The following is a 16,563-nucleotide window of genomic DNA, read 5'->3' on the forward strand; positions in this document are numbered from 1 at the left end:
AGAAATCTAATTAATAATCGTGTACATGATTCTGAAATGGAGATGCATTTACATTATAAAAATTTATGCATTAACTATTATAGCACAATTATATATATACAATTTTTTTTCTTCCACAAATTTTTCCATGTTTTTACAAAACCAGTTATGATGAGAGAAATGACAAAACGTCCTCGATTCCGTGCGTGCGCAACCGCTAAACCGTTGGGAGAAATCCCTGGAACTAAAATAATTGAAGAGAAGCGTTTGAGGCAAGAAATTCCTCAAGTTTTCTATTATTGGAAAAACATTTTGCATCATTAAAAAAATAGAAAACAGAATCGGTCGTGTTAACGTCGTTAGATGTAACTGCAGCACTATATATTTGGTGTTGAGTGAGGCTTTTTTTGTTACCTTCAATCTAAGGCTTCTTCTTCCACATTTCGTTTGAGAGAAAGAGAGAATCAGAGGCCATTCTTCCTCTGCATTAAACCACATCTCTTTCTAAAGTATAAAAAAAAAAAAATCTCAACTTTTTAATATTCCTTTTGAATTGGGCTTGGAGGCACCCCAATTCTCTCACACCCATTTGAATTCTGTGCCTCTCTTAATCTCTCAAACCTATCTAACAACACAACTTGTAAGTTCTTTATTTCATCTTTGTTTACACTTTTAGGGTTTCCTCATTTCATCTTTTAGGGTTTCATTCTTTTCGTTTCAGACTTCATTTCCACTGTTTGTTCAAAATGTTGGGCGATTTCATCAACCGAATCCTTATGTAAGTCCTTTTTTTTTTCTTACTGTTTGTTTTTTGATTATGTTGTGAAAATTTATTTATCCAGTTTTTGCATTATAATTGCAGACTCCTTATGGGGTATGCTTACCCTGGATTTGAATGCTACAAAACTGTTGAGAAAAATAAGATAGACATGGAGGAACTTCGCTTCTGGTGTAAATATTGGTATACACAATCTTTTTCTTTTCTTATATTCTTTATCAAACTTAACTGTCTTAGACAAATGTTAGTTTTCAAAAATCTGTAAAATGTGTTCATGTTCATAATTTATTACACATGATGGTACTGGAAATGTTGATGCTGTATGACATGTCTTTCAGTTTAAGTCTAGCAATTTCTTTTCTGAAAACTTCGATATTTATGTATTCAATTTTCAACGTAAGAAATTAACTTTTTCTCAGAAGATAAACTTGACCCTTTTGAGTGCATGTGAGGTTAAGAATAGCAGATAAGGTTGATAGTTGAATGGGAAGAAATGTTGTTGATTTTGTTGATGCATGCTATTATGAAATCTAATACATTTTGTATGGTTTATTTTTGCAGGATCATTGTGGCACTTTTCACTGTATTGGAAAAGTTCCCAGATATATTTTTTGGATGGTAAATATTGTAACACTTAACTATTTATGGATATTATTGTTTCTTCTTGATTTTGACTCTGAATTTTTATGAAGGCTGCCATTGTACGGAGAGATGAAGCTGGTGTTCTTCGTGTGGTTGTGGTATCCCAAAACTAAAGTAAGCCTCTTTATGTTCTCTTATTAGATACACATTTTTTGAGTTATTTTAATACTATTTCTCACCTTTCTTGTTTGAGAGGGAAAAGAATGATTATATGTTCATTCTGATGTTTATGTTATATATGCTTTATTGGGTATAAAAAGTTACCTACAAAAGTGATGCTACTGAAATAATGTGTATATAATATATATAGTAAGAACACCATTTTAAAAATATAATCTAGTTGACTTTTACCGAGTCTCACTGAGTAAGTTGGATCCACGAATGTTTAAGGAGTGTTTACATATATATTATATTATATAGATCAGATAAACTGTTTGATTTTTTTTTAAATAATTATAATTATTACAAATAAAATTAAAAAATTTATACAATTACAAGTTAAGTAAGTATCAAAACTAACAAATTAAATAATAATAAACATTTTCATAATAATTTTAGCCAGATTAGTATTTGGATCATTGACCTAATTAATTATACAAGATTGGATCAATTATGTGATGGATTAATGAGATATTTAAACAAGATACTTACAATTTTATTATTTGTGAGTGTTGCTTCTCTTATATACTTAATTTTAATAAATATTTTTGAAGACTGAGTCGAAAATATTGAATGGTATCGCAGGGGACAGGATACATTTATGAGACATTTCTGAAGCCATATGTATCAAAGCATGAGAATGACATTGACAGGAAAATAATGGAGTGGAAAGCAAGAGGATGGGATTATGTGATATTTTATTGGCAATTCGTTGCAAAATATGGCCAAACTGCATTTCTGCAAGCACTTAACCAAATGGCTACTCAATCTAATAAATTTTCAGCAAACCCTAATTCAGAGGTAAAGTCTAGAGTTGATTGAATTAGGAACAATTCTTCTTCTTACTACCTCATTGTCTCTCATTAAGATGCAAAATCGCTGATTTTTCTTTTTTTCTTTTCTTCACCACTCTCTGCTTCTATAAGATATAAAATATATATGTGATTATTAGAAATAATCTTAGTTCTCAAACTGTGAGTGATTATGTATGTACGTATATGTATCCATAATCCCACACTAATATATATTTATCTCATATAAACTCAGCTCATATAATTAATAAAAATATTTTTTTTTAGTAGCCGTCTATGTTGATTTAATTCTTTCAGAAATTTCTTCCATTCATTTTTAATTTTTTTATCATAATTAATTCCATGGTTGAATGTAACATGTATCTATTTACACGCATTAAATATGTTGTATCGTCTCAATATAGTTCTTGTCATTACCAAACCATACGTCACGTCATATTTAAAAAAATTAAAGTAATTAAAATTAACAAAAAGATTAAAACCCGAATTCATCTTTATCATATATATATATATATATATATATATATATATATATATATATATATATATATATATATATATAGTTCACGGCCATGCACAACTTCTGTGTTTTTTTTTTCTTCTTAACTATTAAATCAAACTAAATAAAACCTAAAATTTACAAAATTTTATTATCTGTTTCAAATAAGTACAAGTATTAGAAAACAAACCATTGACTTTTTCGAATTACATATACTTTTTTATAATACTAATCACTTTTTTATGTATTACATTAATGACACGTAATTATAATAAATTACAATAATACTCCAAAAACTCTTTAAAATTACACTTAAAATAACTCTTTCCCTCTTTACTAGTTTTCTCTTTACGATAAGGCCTAAAAAGTTATCCATTTAATGTAAAAAGAGGTCAAATGTAATATTTTTCATAAAACAAAAAATAAAATTTATGCAGAATGTTTTTAAAAATGGAATCTCATTATCGGTATTCTATAAACATAAAAATAATATATCATCACATGTAATATGGAAAAGAAAATGAAAAGTGTATCAATCAATTCAATTGAAAATTGTGATAAAGAAAAGTCTGTATGAGAACATATTCTTCCTACCATACATCATTTGTGTGATCTACAATACTATAATATTATACATATATACATATATATATATATATATATATATGGAAATAGTGTGAAAAGTATAACAGGGAAGTAGCACCACCATTGCAGAAAAAAGAGGCACAATCTGAAAGCGCTACCCTGAGCAAGGCCAAGAACCACCCTTCTAACGTTTCCAAATCCGAATACCAACAACCGCGGGACCCACAAACCGTCACTGTCGACGGCGAAGGCCACCGCGACGACGACGAGCCTGTGAGCGTGAAGGACAGAATCTCGCAGGCACGCGCCAGACTCAGAGGCTTAGATTCTCAGCAACAACCACAAAGCCCTCGAACCCCAAGAACCCCGACACGTCAACATCAACAAAAACAACAGTGATAACAGCATCATAGTCCTCACAAACTCAATCCCCGGAGAATGAAAAAACTAGACTCCGTTTTCTGTTTCCAGAACTATCATTCACTGATATATATATGTAAACATATGCTCTAATATAATATATAATATATACATTTGCAATAAGCAAAAAGGTAAGTTTTTGAATATTGAGAGAGAAAAAATGGGTGTAATAGTAAAAATTGTTATGGTATCATAAGATTACAGGGAGGAAGCAAGGGAAGATGTGGAGAATTCGGTGGAGGGTTCGGGTGAGGGAAGGGAGTATGTGGTGGTAGATGAAGGAGAGACACGTGGCCAGAGGGTTGCGCCGGAAGAAGTTTGGGCCTGATGGGCCGCCGCTGGGGGAAGTGGACATGGGCTGGAGGTAGGCCCATGCGGCCTGCTTCACCAGGCGGTTGCGGATGGGGACGTGGTAGTGGTTGGCTGCGGGGGAGTTGACGGCGGCGCCGGAATAGGGAAGCACGTCTCTGAGGGAAGTGTAGGTGGGGGTTTGCACTGAGAGAGAATCCAAATTCAGAAGTTGTATTTTTGGAGTTTGGTTTTGACTTGATGAAGAAGATGATGAAGAAGAAAGGATAGGAGAGAGAGTGGTGGAAGAAGACATAGCCATGGATGTGGAACACTGAACAGATAGAGAGAGGGTTTGTGGAAAATAAGAATGGGTGTATATGAATTTTCAAAAGATGGAACAATAATAAGGAATACATAAACCACGCGTTGTGGTTCCAATGGTTGTTATATTGCAATTAATTAAATTTAATGTTAATTAAGTAATTATTAAAGTAAAAATACAAATAGGAACCCTCTAAGTCTCAAGTCCGTCAACGACGGGGAAGTTTCTGAAGTTGGTTTTTTTTTTTTTTTTTCTGTTATTCATTCCAGTATAATTTTGAAGGTTAGGTATTTTCTTCGAAAAAATTTTAATTTGATGTGATTTACAATTCGATGTCTAGTATGACAAAAGGGATTGATTTTTTTTTATTAAATGTAGATTTTATAATATATAAAACGGATCGGATTGAAGGAATTTGTTCAATAAATTTGGATGTCACAAGGTTTTTAAAATATTTGTTTACACGACGTAACTAACAAGCTCTCTGGTGCTCTAAACCTTCAAGTGTTTCTTGACAATGCTACACCCTTTCCTTAGCTTGTTCATCCTTTGCTTTGAAAAGTCAAACTTATTATGGGATGTGATTTATAATTCAAGGTAACTCTTGATAGTAAAATTTTTGTCGCATTATATATAAATATTAAGAAAATGCTTGTGTGATTAAAGTTACTTAGCAATTTATTTCATATTAAAACGATATATTATAAAATTCAATTATAAAATCTAAAGTGTGGATGGTACTAGACCTTTAGTTCTTTGTCCTTGATGCACGACTGCTTTCAGAGCGCAAAGTTCTCGGTTCCTCCTCATACTTACATTGCATCTCGTCCATCCGCTTATGCAAACTTCATATCATCTCCCTTTGATCCATCTGATCGTCTCAAGTTTCTTCCACCACATTGTTTGTCATATTCCTCGTGCTCACCATATGAGTTTTTGAAAAAAAATATTGTTCGGCCTCACAATAGGCACTATAATGTTTAGAGTGTAGGATCAAACGTGTACTAAAACAATTTTTTAGTATGCTCACTTTGATATTGTGTCCTCTTCATTCGGGTAATTTGGTCATCAACCAATTGATGGGTACCTACTAAAGATACTTCGATACTTAAATCACTTCAAGCTTGATCGGTTGTTAAAGTTGTAAAAAATGCATAATAAATGTAAAAATAATTATACCTTTGACTTGTATTCTTTCATATGTTTTGGTTATATATGAGTTATGGTTATAGTCATTAAGAGCAGTGGTGGATCTTGACCAAAATTTTTGGGGAGCCAAAATTATATACTTAAAATTTACATATTTAATATTACTGTCACTCATTTAATGAAAATGAATAAACTACATTATCTAACAGATTGTCCATCGTTTTTTTATAATCTTAAACTTATCAAATAATTCAATCATAACTAAATATTTTGAGTTTTTTTTTCAATATAAATAATCATATTATCTGCAAAATATTCATTTCCCATTTTCCTAATGTGCACATATCGATTCAAATTCGCATTTCATTTCATTGTTATGCGATGAGCAACCATATTGTCATGTTTTGGTCTTCACTCATCTTTTATCAATTCTAAAAAATAAATTTATTCTTTTGTTTTTCATCAATATACCTATTTAAAAAACAAGTTTAAGACTAAAAAATAATTTATCATAATATAATCAATAATTGAGACATAATTACTAATAAAAATTATGATAATCAATTCACTACCAAGTGAGACAGGAGATTACTTTTTTTCTTTTGTGTGGTAACGTAACAAAACGAAATCAGGTCAGGGTAAGAGATAAGTACAACATGTGAAAAACTAAAAAGACAATGAAAATAAAAAAATAAAAAGTATCTTAATTGTTATGAAATAAGACGAATAACAGAGAGAATAATAGATAATAAAGAAAAGAAGAAACAATAGAGTATAGAGAAGGAGAGAATAGGTAGCAACTCATTTGTGTATTATCATTGATAGGAGAGTCTTATTTATAGATAGAACATGTGTAATCTATAAAGAAAACAAATGAACTTAGTTAATATAAATATTAACATAAAGAGTAATGTATCATATGACTATCAATCATGTGAGTAGTAAATGTATCAAATCAATAAACAACCATTAATTCAAAATATTAATAATTTTGTTTCTTTATTATATTTAATTTTATATATTATTATTTATTAACATTAAATGTTATAACTTATAAAAAAAATAAAAAATATATAATTTTATTTTCATTAACTTTTCAATATACTATTATTTAATTTAAAAATATACATATAATTTGAAAAATTTTAAAACATAAATAGTTTAACAAATTTTAAACATATATAATTTAAAAAAAATAAAAAGGTTAAAAAAAATTTAAAAAAAAATTGGAAAAGTTGGGGGTGCCGTGGCACCTGCATGCTCTAACAATCTTCCGCCACTGATTAAGAGATTGTGGTTCCATATGATTATATGACATTAGTCTTATACATATAAGACATTTGACACCACTTTACTCTCAAAATCTTAGGACAATTGTGTTATGGGTCTTTATTCTTGTATAATGTTTAATTTTGTTTGTCTATTCTATCTAATGTGAAATTTTTGACTCACATTTAAACTATTTTCAATACGATGTATCATACTCGATATTATTTGATTGAATCAGTAGTTAGATATAATACATATACAATTTCTGAAAGTAGTAGATATAATATATTTGAAAAGTGATTTGATTAAAAAACGTCAATAATAATAGTTACATATAAGATATCAAAAGAATATCTTTAAAAAAGCACGCATATTTTATCCAAAGTGGTTAGCTGACAAAAATTGAATCCAAACTTTTTTTATTAAAATTATATTTCTTCTTATCATTAACACATCACATCATCCTTTAAGTGCTTACATAAGAACACGATGGAGCCATTTTAATATCAAAACTACAATTAAAATAAGAAATGGACATTAAATAGAGAACTTACTATGCGAAAACAATAAAAATATGGAAAGGTCAACTTTTCTTCTATTTGTTCACTTTTACTGCAAACTTTATTTAATAAAGAAAGAAGAGAGAAAAGTTGACACCACATTCGAACATCATAAGTTGAATTGTTAGTTTGTCATATAAATAAAGAAAAAATATATAAATTTTCATATTTTAAGATATTTCGTGTTTCTGTATTTCTCTCATTATTGTTTGGATATAAAATAATAAAGCGTTGAAAATTAATAAAAGAAATTTAGCATTACATTCAGTATTACTGTTTATAAACTTCTGCACCAAAGTAAAACAACTTTTTCTACACAAAAATTAACTCATAACCATAACATCGGTATTAACATAAAATTAATTACGGTTAGTAAATTCTGCTTTTAATATTTTAATAGAAAATAGTATGTTGTGAAGAGTAAACTTTATGTATAAATTTTGTTTCACAAAAGAATTTTACCTAATCTATCTCTTTCAAGCTTTTCAAAGGTGTAGCATATGTTAATAACTCTGTAGAATAGATATGTGATAATAAAAATCTTCCAAATTCAGAATTTTTTTTACAACTTTATTTATCTTCGTATACTATAGGAATAAGAATCATTTTCTTTGCACTCCAAATCTAAAGAGATAAAGTGGAGCTTTCACATCTCAAGGGAGGAATCATTTAAGTATAAAATCTTTACATTTTATGTGGACAAAGTAAATGCTTTAACTTTTCAATTTTTTTATTGTAAAACACCAAAGGAAAATAAAAGGTGAGAAAATATCGATAAAAATAAAATATAAATCAATATTAAAATGTGCAAGTAGTTTTTTTTATTCTACGGAGTTAATTACTGCATTGAATAAGATTAAGCGACGAAAGTTTCAGGTACGGCGTTGAATAGGAAACCAAAAAAAGTTTAAAGTCAACTGCATTGCTAAACGGTAACAAAGTTGTTAAAACTTAATTAATAGTTTGAAATTTGAGTTTTAGGTACTTCATTATTTAACTAAGTTTAATAAGTATCTATAAATAGTCCATGTTTTATTCTCTCAATCCATAAAGAATACTTTTACTATATTTTTAACATAAATTTAGATTTAAATAAATTTTAAGTATCTTATAAATGTGGATAATTTTAATTGATTTTTTATTAAAAAATTACTATATTAAGTATTTCAAACAATTTTTATTTTTATTTATGTATCTATTAATTTGATTTGGCAATCAACAAAACAACTTGATTGTTGTTTTTTATCTTTTCACCGCTCATTCTCTTCCTTTTTAATATTTTTAACTCGATAATTAATTCATTCTTAAAGGGGGAAATAGCGAGTTTGTTGATTAGTTGAAAAAGGAAAGAACTGATATAACAGTGAGTTGAAAATAAGAAGAAAAAAAAAAAGAAGTAACGATCATGTCATTACATTGATGACAAAATCAAACACTAAAATGTAAATTAAGTCATAAATCTATTATGCAATTCATAATTTTTTAAAACTGATTTATTTTATGATTAATGTTTTTTTTAAAGTGAAACATTTTTTATCATTTATATAAAGACTGTTAATTTTAGTATCAATAATTTTGATAACATTGTACTCTTACGTTATATATATTATGAATCAACATAGTGAGTTTTGCTAGATAAAAAGAAACATTTGCATTGTAATACAAAACATGAAAATTACATCAAACTTATAATAAAAATTACAATGATAATGATTCACTTAACCTTGTTTGGATAGTCTTGTTTTAAAAGGGAACGAAGGTTAGGTAATTGTAGGATAGTAGAGTAGAAACGTTGGAAGAAGAGAAAGGTTGAACCCTGGCCATAGATATTGAATTTGGAAAGTAAAACGAAAACGTGAAAGGCATTAGGATATTATAATCATGAGTGGTCCCCTGATGAGTACAGTTCAATTACAATGACTTGTCAGTCAGAAAGAGGCACACAATTTCTTACTGGACATTTACTGCACTCGTGCCATTCCACTACTAACCTTTTATTACTAATCAAACATTTTTTACGTCATCAATTAACTTTTCACCTCATACACGTTTCTTGTAAAATACTAGTGTAACATAGGGGGAAAATGTAGAAAAATAATTGACAATTTTATCACTAGACTAATGAATGATTATGAAATTGTTTACAAGCAACATGAATGATAATTCAATAACGAGGTGGTCCTGTCCTATCATTATCCAGTACACCCTTCTGGATGATTTGCAGTGAGCATATGTAGTAACTCCCATCTTCAGAAAAACTGGAACCACGATTCCAGACTTCAGATAGGACTAATTATATGACAATATATACTGATTATGAGACTGTCTTGCTTACATTTCATACAGCAGCAACATTTTCTGCAATAAAACTTGTGACAACTGCTCTACCTTCCAAGCTAAATCATCTACCAGCTACTGTAACGAACTTTATTTGTGTCCCAGTTAATGATTTAACATTAAGCAACCACTCGCAGCTTGACATGCAACAACTCCTAACATCCTCAAGGCTAGCAATCACTCTAGAAGAAGTTTCCCTCTGTGCAAAGGATGAAGGTCATCCATACCTTCTCACTGCGCTATTTGGCAAATCGAATCACTTTTGATTAGAGTTTGCTCCTGGTGTTGGCACTTCAACAAACCCCGATGATGGAGTTTGAGGCCTCGAAATGATTCCAAAATCAGGATGAAGCACGTCCACCCCATTCCAATCAACAGTAGCTGTTTTAGTGGGAGTTAGGAATAAAGTATAGTACAATAAATAAAACATGAGAGAAACACGAGAGCAAGCATAAAAGTAAAAAGGATACAATCTGTTCTCCACATATCTGTTATACTAACGTCAGCATCTGATAGAAGCCAATAATCAGCGTCATTCTACAAAAAATTACAAACAATATCAGCAAACAGTGTCAAGGCATTCCATCCTGATCGCTCTTATCCAATCATTAAACGCTGAGTTAAAACTAATACCATCCGAAGAAACTTAATCACTACCCATCCTTTTTGAGGGGGGAGGGGAGAAACTCATATCTTGATTATGATATACTTACATCAACATCCGAAGGGACAATCTTCATCATGCCACCACCAAACTCTTGTGAAGCATTTAGATCGGAGTATGCATGAGAAGACAGCTGAGTTTGAGGTTCAAATTCTTTTCCGCTACATTCGGCAGGAACCATTTCTGTCATTATTTGTTCGTTGGACTCAGAACTGGAAGCAAGTGGGATCATGGGGAGCTCAGCACCGTTAATCTCTTCAAATTTCTCTTCAAATTGACTGAAAAGAGTTCAGAAGTTCCAAAAAATAAACAAAAAATGCATAATTTGATAGATTAACTAGAAAAGGAGAGAAGTTATTGCAGTGACTACCGTGGGAAGCGGTTACTAAACCACCCCGGCATGAGGGTTAGTCTTTAAAAATATGGTTGTGGGAATATCTTATCAACACCAAAGATGAATTAAACATTGGATAGGAAATACGGACTAATGTGATTTCTGGATGGACGGCATAAGAACAAAAAAACAAAAACGGTTCAGTAAATAAAACTAGCCAAGAAAAGCACCTGATAAGGTAGACATCGATGGGACCCATTGTACTTCTAAGAATGATTCTATATCTCCTCTGAGGATAGTCTACAGCCTGATGCATATAGAAGCAACAATTCTCCATCATGCATCAGAACATCAGTTTTATAAAGTGCATGAACCTTTCATCAATTTATGCACTAAACTTACTTCCTCAGGATCAGGGACTTCCAGGGTAGTTCCATGCGGAGCTTTAATTGCTATTAAAGTTTCATTCTGCTTGTAGGAATGCACCAGTATTAATAAAAGGAAAACCTTACCAATAATCAGAATTTCATGAGAAGACAGCTAAAGCAATGTTTATAAGCTGGGAGTGCTACGAAAAAAAAAATGACCTGGAAGCAAGGTAGGCTCTTAATATCATCCTCGGTCACAAAAAGGCATCTAAAAAGATATGAAATTGGCATAAATTTATAATACATAGACAACATTTTGTTACTTCTTATGTAAGGGAGGGCAAAGGGAAAACGAATCTAAGTGAGTGAGTATGGGGAGTAGATTACTTCCGGTTATTTTCATTTTCACTCAGCCTCCTCAATCTTTCTTGCATTTCCCTGCAAAAAATTTAGAAAAATAAGCATAAGCATTGGGCAACAGTTTTGAAAAAGCAAATTTGTGCTCCTTTTTCTAAAAGCAAGCATATAACCTTATTTGATCATCTAATCCCTGCTCCTCCAAAGAAAGTTTCTCAACTTCTTCCTGCAAGACATAGCCTCAAGGGCAACTACTTAGTCATTTAATCCTTTTAAATATCTTCATATGGTGAATCATGAAAAATATAAGTTCTGGATCCAACAAATTTTGCTTGCCACACAAAGAAAGGTACATGAGAAATTGTTGTGACACTACCAATTCTATAACAGTTAGCTACTTGGGTGTCAATAGGTCATTCGTAAATATACAACACCTACATCACTTACCTTAAGCACAGAGATATCGCCATCCACCTCACCAGACGTGGAAGATTCAATTCCCCTAGGATCCAAAAAGTTTGATGTAAGAATTTTGCTCTAATACTACATATATGTCAAAATTCCAAGGAACATACATTAAAGAAAAAATTAAAATGTGTCACAGTCACAGTACTTCCAATGTATTCTGTTCTTGAGCTTCTTTTCAATGAGGCCAATGCCTTCCAAAACATTTGTTATGTCGTATATCCTCCTCTTTTGCACCTGTGAAAAAGGAAAACATAAATAAATTCATACATGATAGAGGAAGAATAAATATAAGATATTTTGGTTACAACATTTTTGCGAAAAAAAAGAGGTACCTCCAGAGTCTCAGCTGCTTTATTTAGATCAAGAATACCATCCTCTGCATGCTTGACCAAATTGATGAACTTTTTGGTTAAGAGACCTGTGAAGTTGTGGATGTTGTCATTCTTTTCTCATGGAAATAACTCCATTGATCAAACATAACAGTAGAGTGAACTGAAAAGAGCTTATCAATTAAAAATGCCGCTAAAATTACCTAAGGAACTGTCATAACGGCAGCTGCTGGCAGGAGTAAGAGGAGAAGGGGAACCTGAATCAGAAAAACTGACTGATTAAACACAGTATATTATCGATGGATCACATCAAGGAAAAGGCAAATCAGAATTCATATTTTGGGCACATAGTGTTTCCATGCACTAAATCTTCTCGAACAGAATACTGAATGTTGTTGAACAATAAAGATAAAAGGAAATGTTCTCACCAGCATTTGAGATGGGTGTTGGGGGACATGATCTGCCTTCTTTGGAAGCCTTTGCCTTCTGTGTCCTTCCTCCTTTTGCAGACACTGGAGTTTTAAAAGGACTATTTGTTATGTTACTAACATTAGTGTATCCAGGACTGTTACTCCACTTCTGTGTGTGAGACTCTCCTTCGCTGTCATTCATTCCACCCTTTCGCTTCATGTACTGCAACCAACATCAGTTTTAACAATGATAAGGTAGCACAGAAATAAGAAGATCAAACATACATACACAAAAACAAACATTTGGTTGAGATAGAGAAGATGAATGCAAGCAAAGGTATAATTCATCCTTCCATATTTACAATCGATTACAACAATGCTAAATATAATGTTCCTTGAAATATCAACGAAAGAAGTGGAAGAAGGGGATAAACACACGTACAAAAGCAATTCAATCTTATCACATTGAGTCACAGATTAAGAAGTTCATGAGCCAGCATTACCTATCCACTAAAACTAGATGAACTATGCATAGCAAAACTGTGTCAACAATTACAAATCAATATGCATGGCTGCAAATGAGAGTTAGGGACATAGATAAGAATTAGCTCATTGATAGAAGACCATAAATGTTCGAAGGATCAACTGTATGACTTTATGACATACATCCTCCAGCTCGTACGAGTGTTACAGAAGTTGAGGTTGACCAAATTCTTTCCCTCACTTTCTTGTTTCTCTTATTTATTTTAGTTTCCATAAAGAGCTTGATCTTAACACATAATCACTCGACTTCAAGAATTGATTTAGATTAAGTCATACAAATCGCCTAACTAATTAAAAAGAATATAAGTTTTCCCATCACAATAACTTTGTATGTCCAAAACCTAACTCCTGGACAACTATAGCATGGTGTCCTTAATCAACAACTGACCACATCAAAAGTGACCCATTAAATTCCCGCTCAATCAACCTCCACTAAACCACCTTCCCACTTGATTATCGCAAAGAACTACCTCACTATGCCCCAACCTACACTGATTTGCCAGTTTGCGACTGAGAGACTAACTTCACTTTTTTCCCCAGAAGCTAGAAAATTAACCCAAACAAATAACAGAAACGGTATCGCACTCTCAAATAATCATCAGAGACAAATTGAGACTGAGAGACCAACTTCACTTTTTCCCCAAAAAACTACCCAAAAAACAGCAGAAACACCATCGCACCCTCGAATAATCATCAACTCGTTCGTTCACTAAGGAAAGGGAAAAGATCCAGAGAAAAGAATAACAACACACAACACGACCGTTAAAACACGAAAGAGATCTCCGTCAAGTAAATTTAGCATCGCAGTCAGTGAATTTAACATCGCATTCGACGCAGAAGAGGACATTCCAGATTCGAGAGCCGCGGAGGTGAATTTGAGAGCGGAGAGAGGAAACCGATGTACTCACTGGAGATCTAACGACAACGGCTTCATCGGCGAGGCGGCGGGAGTCGATGGAGGAGAAGCTGTGGTAGTCGTCCGGTGGAGCAAAGGGCGGTTTGGTGACGAAAGCGAGATGGCGCTTGAGCGCCGGGCGTACAGTGGTGGCGGCAGCCCCCCGCGGCGGCGAGGCACGGCGGTCGGGAGGTCCGGCGGCGGTGGACATGGGGCGAGGGGCGGAGCGAAATTGGGGGAAATTTGGAGGGAAAAGGGCGAGTATGGGCGGAAAGTAGGGTTTTAGAGAGAGAAAGTGAGGTTTAGAGAGAGAAAGAGTGGGGAAAAGGGTTTGGAAGGAAAAGAGGGAGTTAGGAGCGTAGAGGAGGCGAGAGCAGAAAACGAGGGAAGGAGGGAATTTGGTTTCGGATAGATGTGGAGGGAACTGCATGCGCCAAAATTAATAAACAAATTTTAATTCTTACATCACTAACCTAAATACTATTATTATTTTTATTATTATTATAATTATAATAATTACCCTACATTCTTTTTAAATTATTATTATTATCAAATTATCCTCACGTTTTATTTTCTTTCTATTTTTATATTTGCTTTTTTTAGGATTAATCATAGTCATAATACAAAATTAATATTTAAGTCAGCAGGATGTACGATGTGACGACAACGAAGAAAATAGTTAATAATTTAGGTATGTTAGTAATTTCAAAAGAGACCGTAGAGTGGGTTATAAAAATTTAAATTTGATAATAGTATTAAATTAATATTTTAAGAAATAAAATAACGTAATTTTAACTTTAATTTCAAGGGTTCATTTAATGATTTTAAATTTTAGGAACTAGCATTTGCAGTGCGTTGAAACAGTAAATTTACTGTTTAACCAGGTACTCACTGTAAAGAGAATTTGAAATCAATGAAATTAAACTTCAAACAGAGGATATTTACGTTTTAAGATTACCGTTTTCTTTATTGTATATGTTTGATGGATAAAAACATTGGATGTATTTATTAGGTTGTCGTCTCTATGATGAACTTGTTATAAAATTAATAAATAAATAAAATTGCAACAACTATCTTGTTTATATATATATATATATATATATATATATATATATATATATATATATATATATATATATATATATATATTATATATATATATATATTTAAAATTTATAAAAGTTAACAAAATTAAAAAAAAAATGAATAATTATCATCTGTATTGTTTTTGTTCTCTTTAACTATTTACATACAAAGTACAATTATAATAATATCATAGACAAGGAAGTGTTTTTTTAAGAATATTTTAAATTGTAGTTTAAAATGTTGGGTAAAAACAATAGACGGCTACTTGTATTCACAAAACAATTAGAAGAAAGTGAATAATGTAATAATTAATGATAATAATAACAAAATTACCTTATAACAAAAGATTTTAACAAGAAAGAGCATGTACTATAATAATGTATCGAGATATTAGAACAAAGATAACAATACATTATTAAGAAAAATGTCATCTTTGAAATTAGAAAGGGTGGAGGATCTACCTAATCTAAATATAGTAAATTGTTTTTCTTTTATCTTTTTAACGATCATGATTTTGAAGGTAATACATTATAGTTATTCACCATAATTTCAAATAATGCAAGAGTTCCTCTATAACATTTTCTCATCCTTAAAAAAACAAAAAAAATAATTTGTTTTGAGAAATATTTAAACTTCGATTTAATAGTTAGTTATAAAGTTTTGTACAACACACAATTTTTCTATTATTTTTTTAACTATATGTCTTCATTCACCTCTTATGAGTATAAAATATACTTAACACGAGTAGTAGATAAAATTACAAATAATTGCAAATTAACTTTTCAACAACTATAACTCCAAACATTGTAAAAATATATTAAAAAGTATACTTTCTATTATTCACATAATATGTATCTACAAACCTTTCAATAGCTTATCCATTATAGTAGACCATCTATACACAAATTCAAACGATATTGTTCCACTAAAATTCCTTAGTATTTGCTTTAAACTTTCTCAATGAACACGTTTAGGATATGTCATGAACTTGTTAACCATATTTACAATGTCAAATTCAATCTACTACACCTTTGAAACCTCACCTTCCTCAAAAAATTAGCAAACCTTGTGTGTTATTGTCGTGAACTCTTTTTCAAGTCGTACAATTATCAATGCAAGAGACAAATTTTTCCTTAACCTCCAATAAGTTGTCATGTTGTTGTATCTTTTAACGTCCAATTATGCCAACCAAATTGTAGTAGTAAACAACTAAAATCAATATTTTTCCCTCCACTTGTGTAGAATATTTCACCACCAGTCTCAACTTGAATCTTTCTTTCTCCACACTCAATATTTTGTCTTTTTTT

The 16,563-nt window shown here is 31.3% G+C and overlaps 2 protein-coding genes across 2 annotated transcripts; one reads left to right on the plus strand and one right to left on the minus strand.

The window, feature by feature from the left end:
- Positions 1-408: 408 nt before the first annotated feature.
- LOC114192571 (HVA22-like protein j) lies at positions 409-2,604 on the plus strand. Its single transcript, XM_028082332.1, has 6 exons — positions 409-619; positions 701-757; positions 842-940; positions 1,319-1,375; positions 1,450-1,513; positions 2,144-2,604. Exons 2-6 carry the CDS (start codon positions 726-728, stop codon positions 2,378-2,380), a joined length of 489 nt encoding a protein of 162 aa, XP_027938133.1. The 5' UTR covers positions 409-619; positions 701-725; the 3' UTR covers positions 2,381-2,604.
- Positions 2,605-9,552: 6,948 nt separating this feature from the next.
- On the minus strand, positions 9,553-14,575 carry LOC114189813 (transcription factor E2FA). Its single transcript, XM_028078513.1, has 14 exons — positions 14,184-14,575; positions 12,751-12,955; positions 12,526-12,579; positions 12,326-12,411; positions 12,139-12,227; positions 11,973-12,027; positions 11,699-11,751; positions 11,556-11,606; positions 11,388-11,436; positions 11,203-11,268; positions 11,031-11,107; positions 10,516-10,744; positions 10,273-10,339; positions 9,553-10,183 (listed from the first exon to the last, which is right to left on the minus strand). The coding sequence occupies exons 1-14, from the start codon at positions 14,379-14,381 to the stop codon at positions 10,059-10,061; spliced, it is 1,404 nt and encodes a 467-aa protein (XP_027934314.1). The 5' UTR covers positions 14,382-14,575; the 3' UTR covers positions 9,553-10,058.
- Positions 14,576-16,563: the final 1,988 nt, after the last annotated feature.

Source organism: Vigna unguiculata, chromosome 7 (genome assembly GCF_004118075.2).
Source record: "Vigna unguiculata cultivar IT97K-499-35 chromosome 7, ASM411807v1, whole genome shotgun sequence".
NCBI lineage: Eukaryota > Viridiplantae > Streptophyta > Magnoliopsida > Fabales > Fabaceae > Vigna > Vigna unguiculata.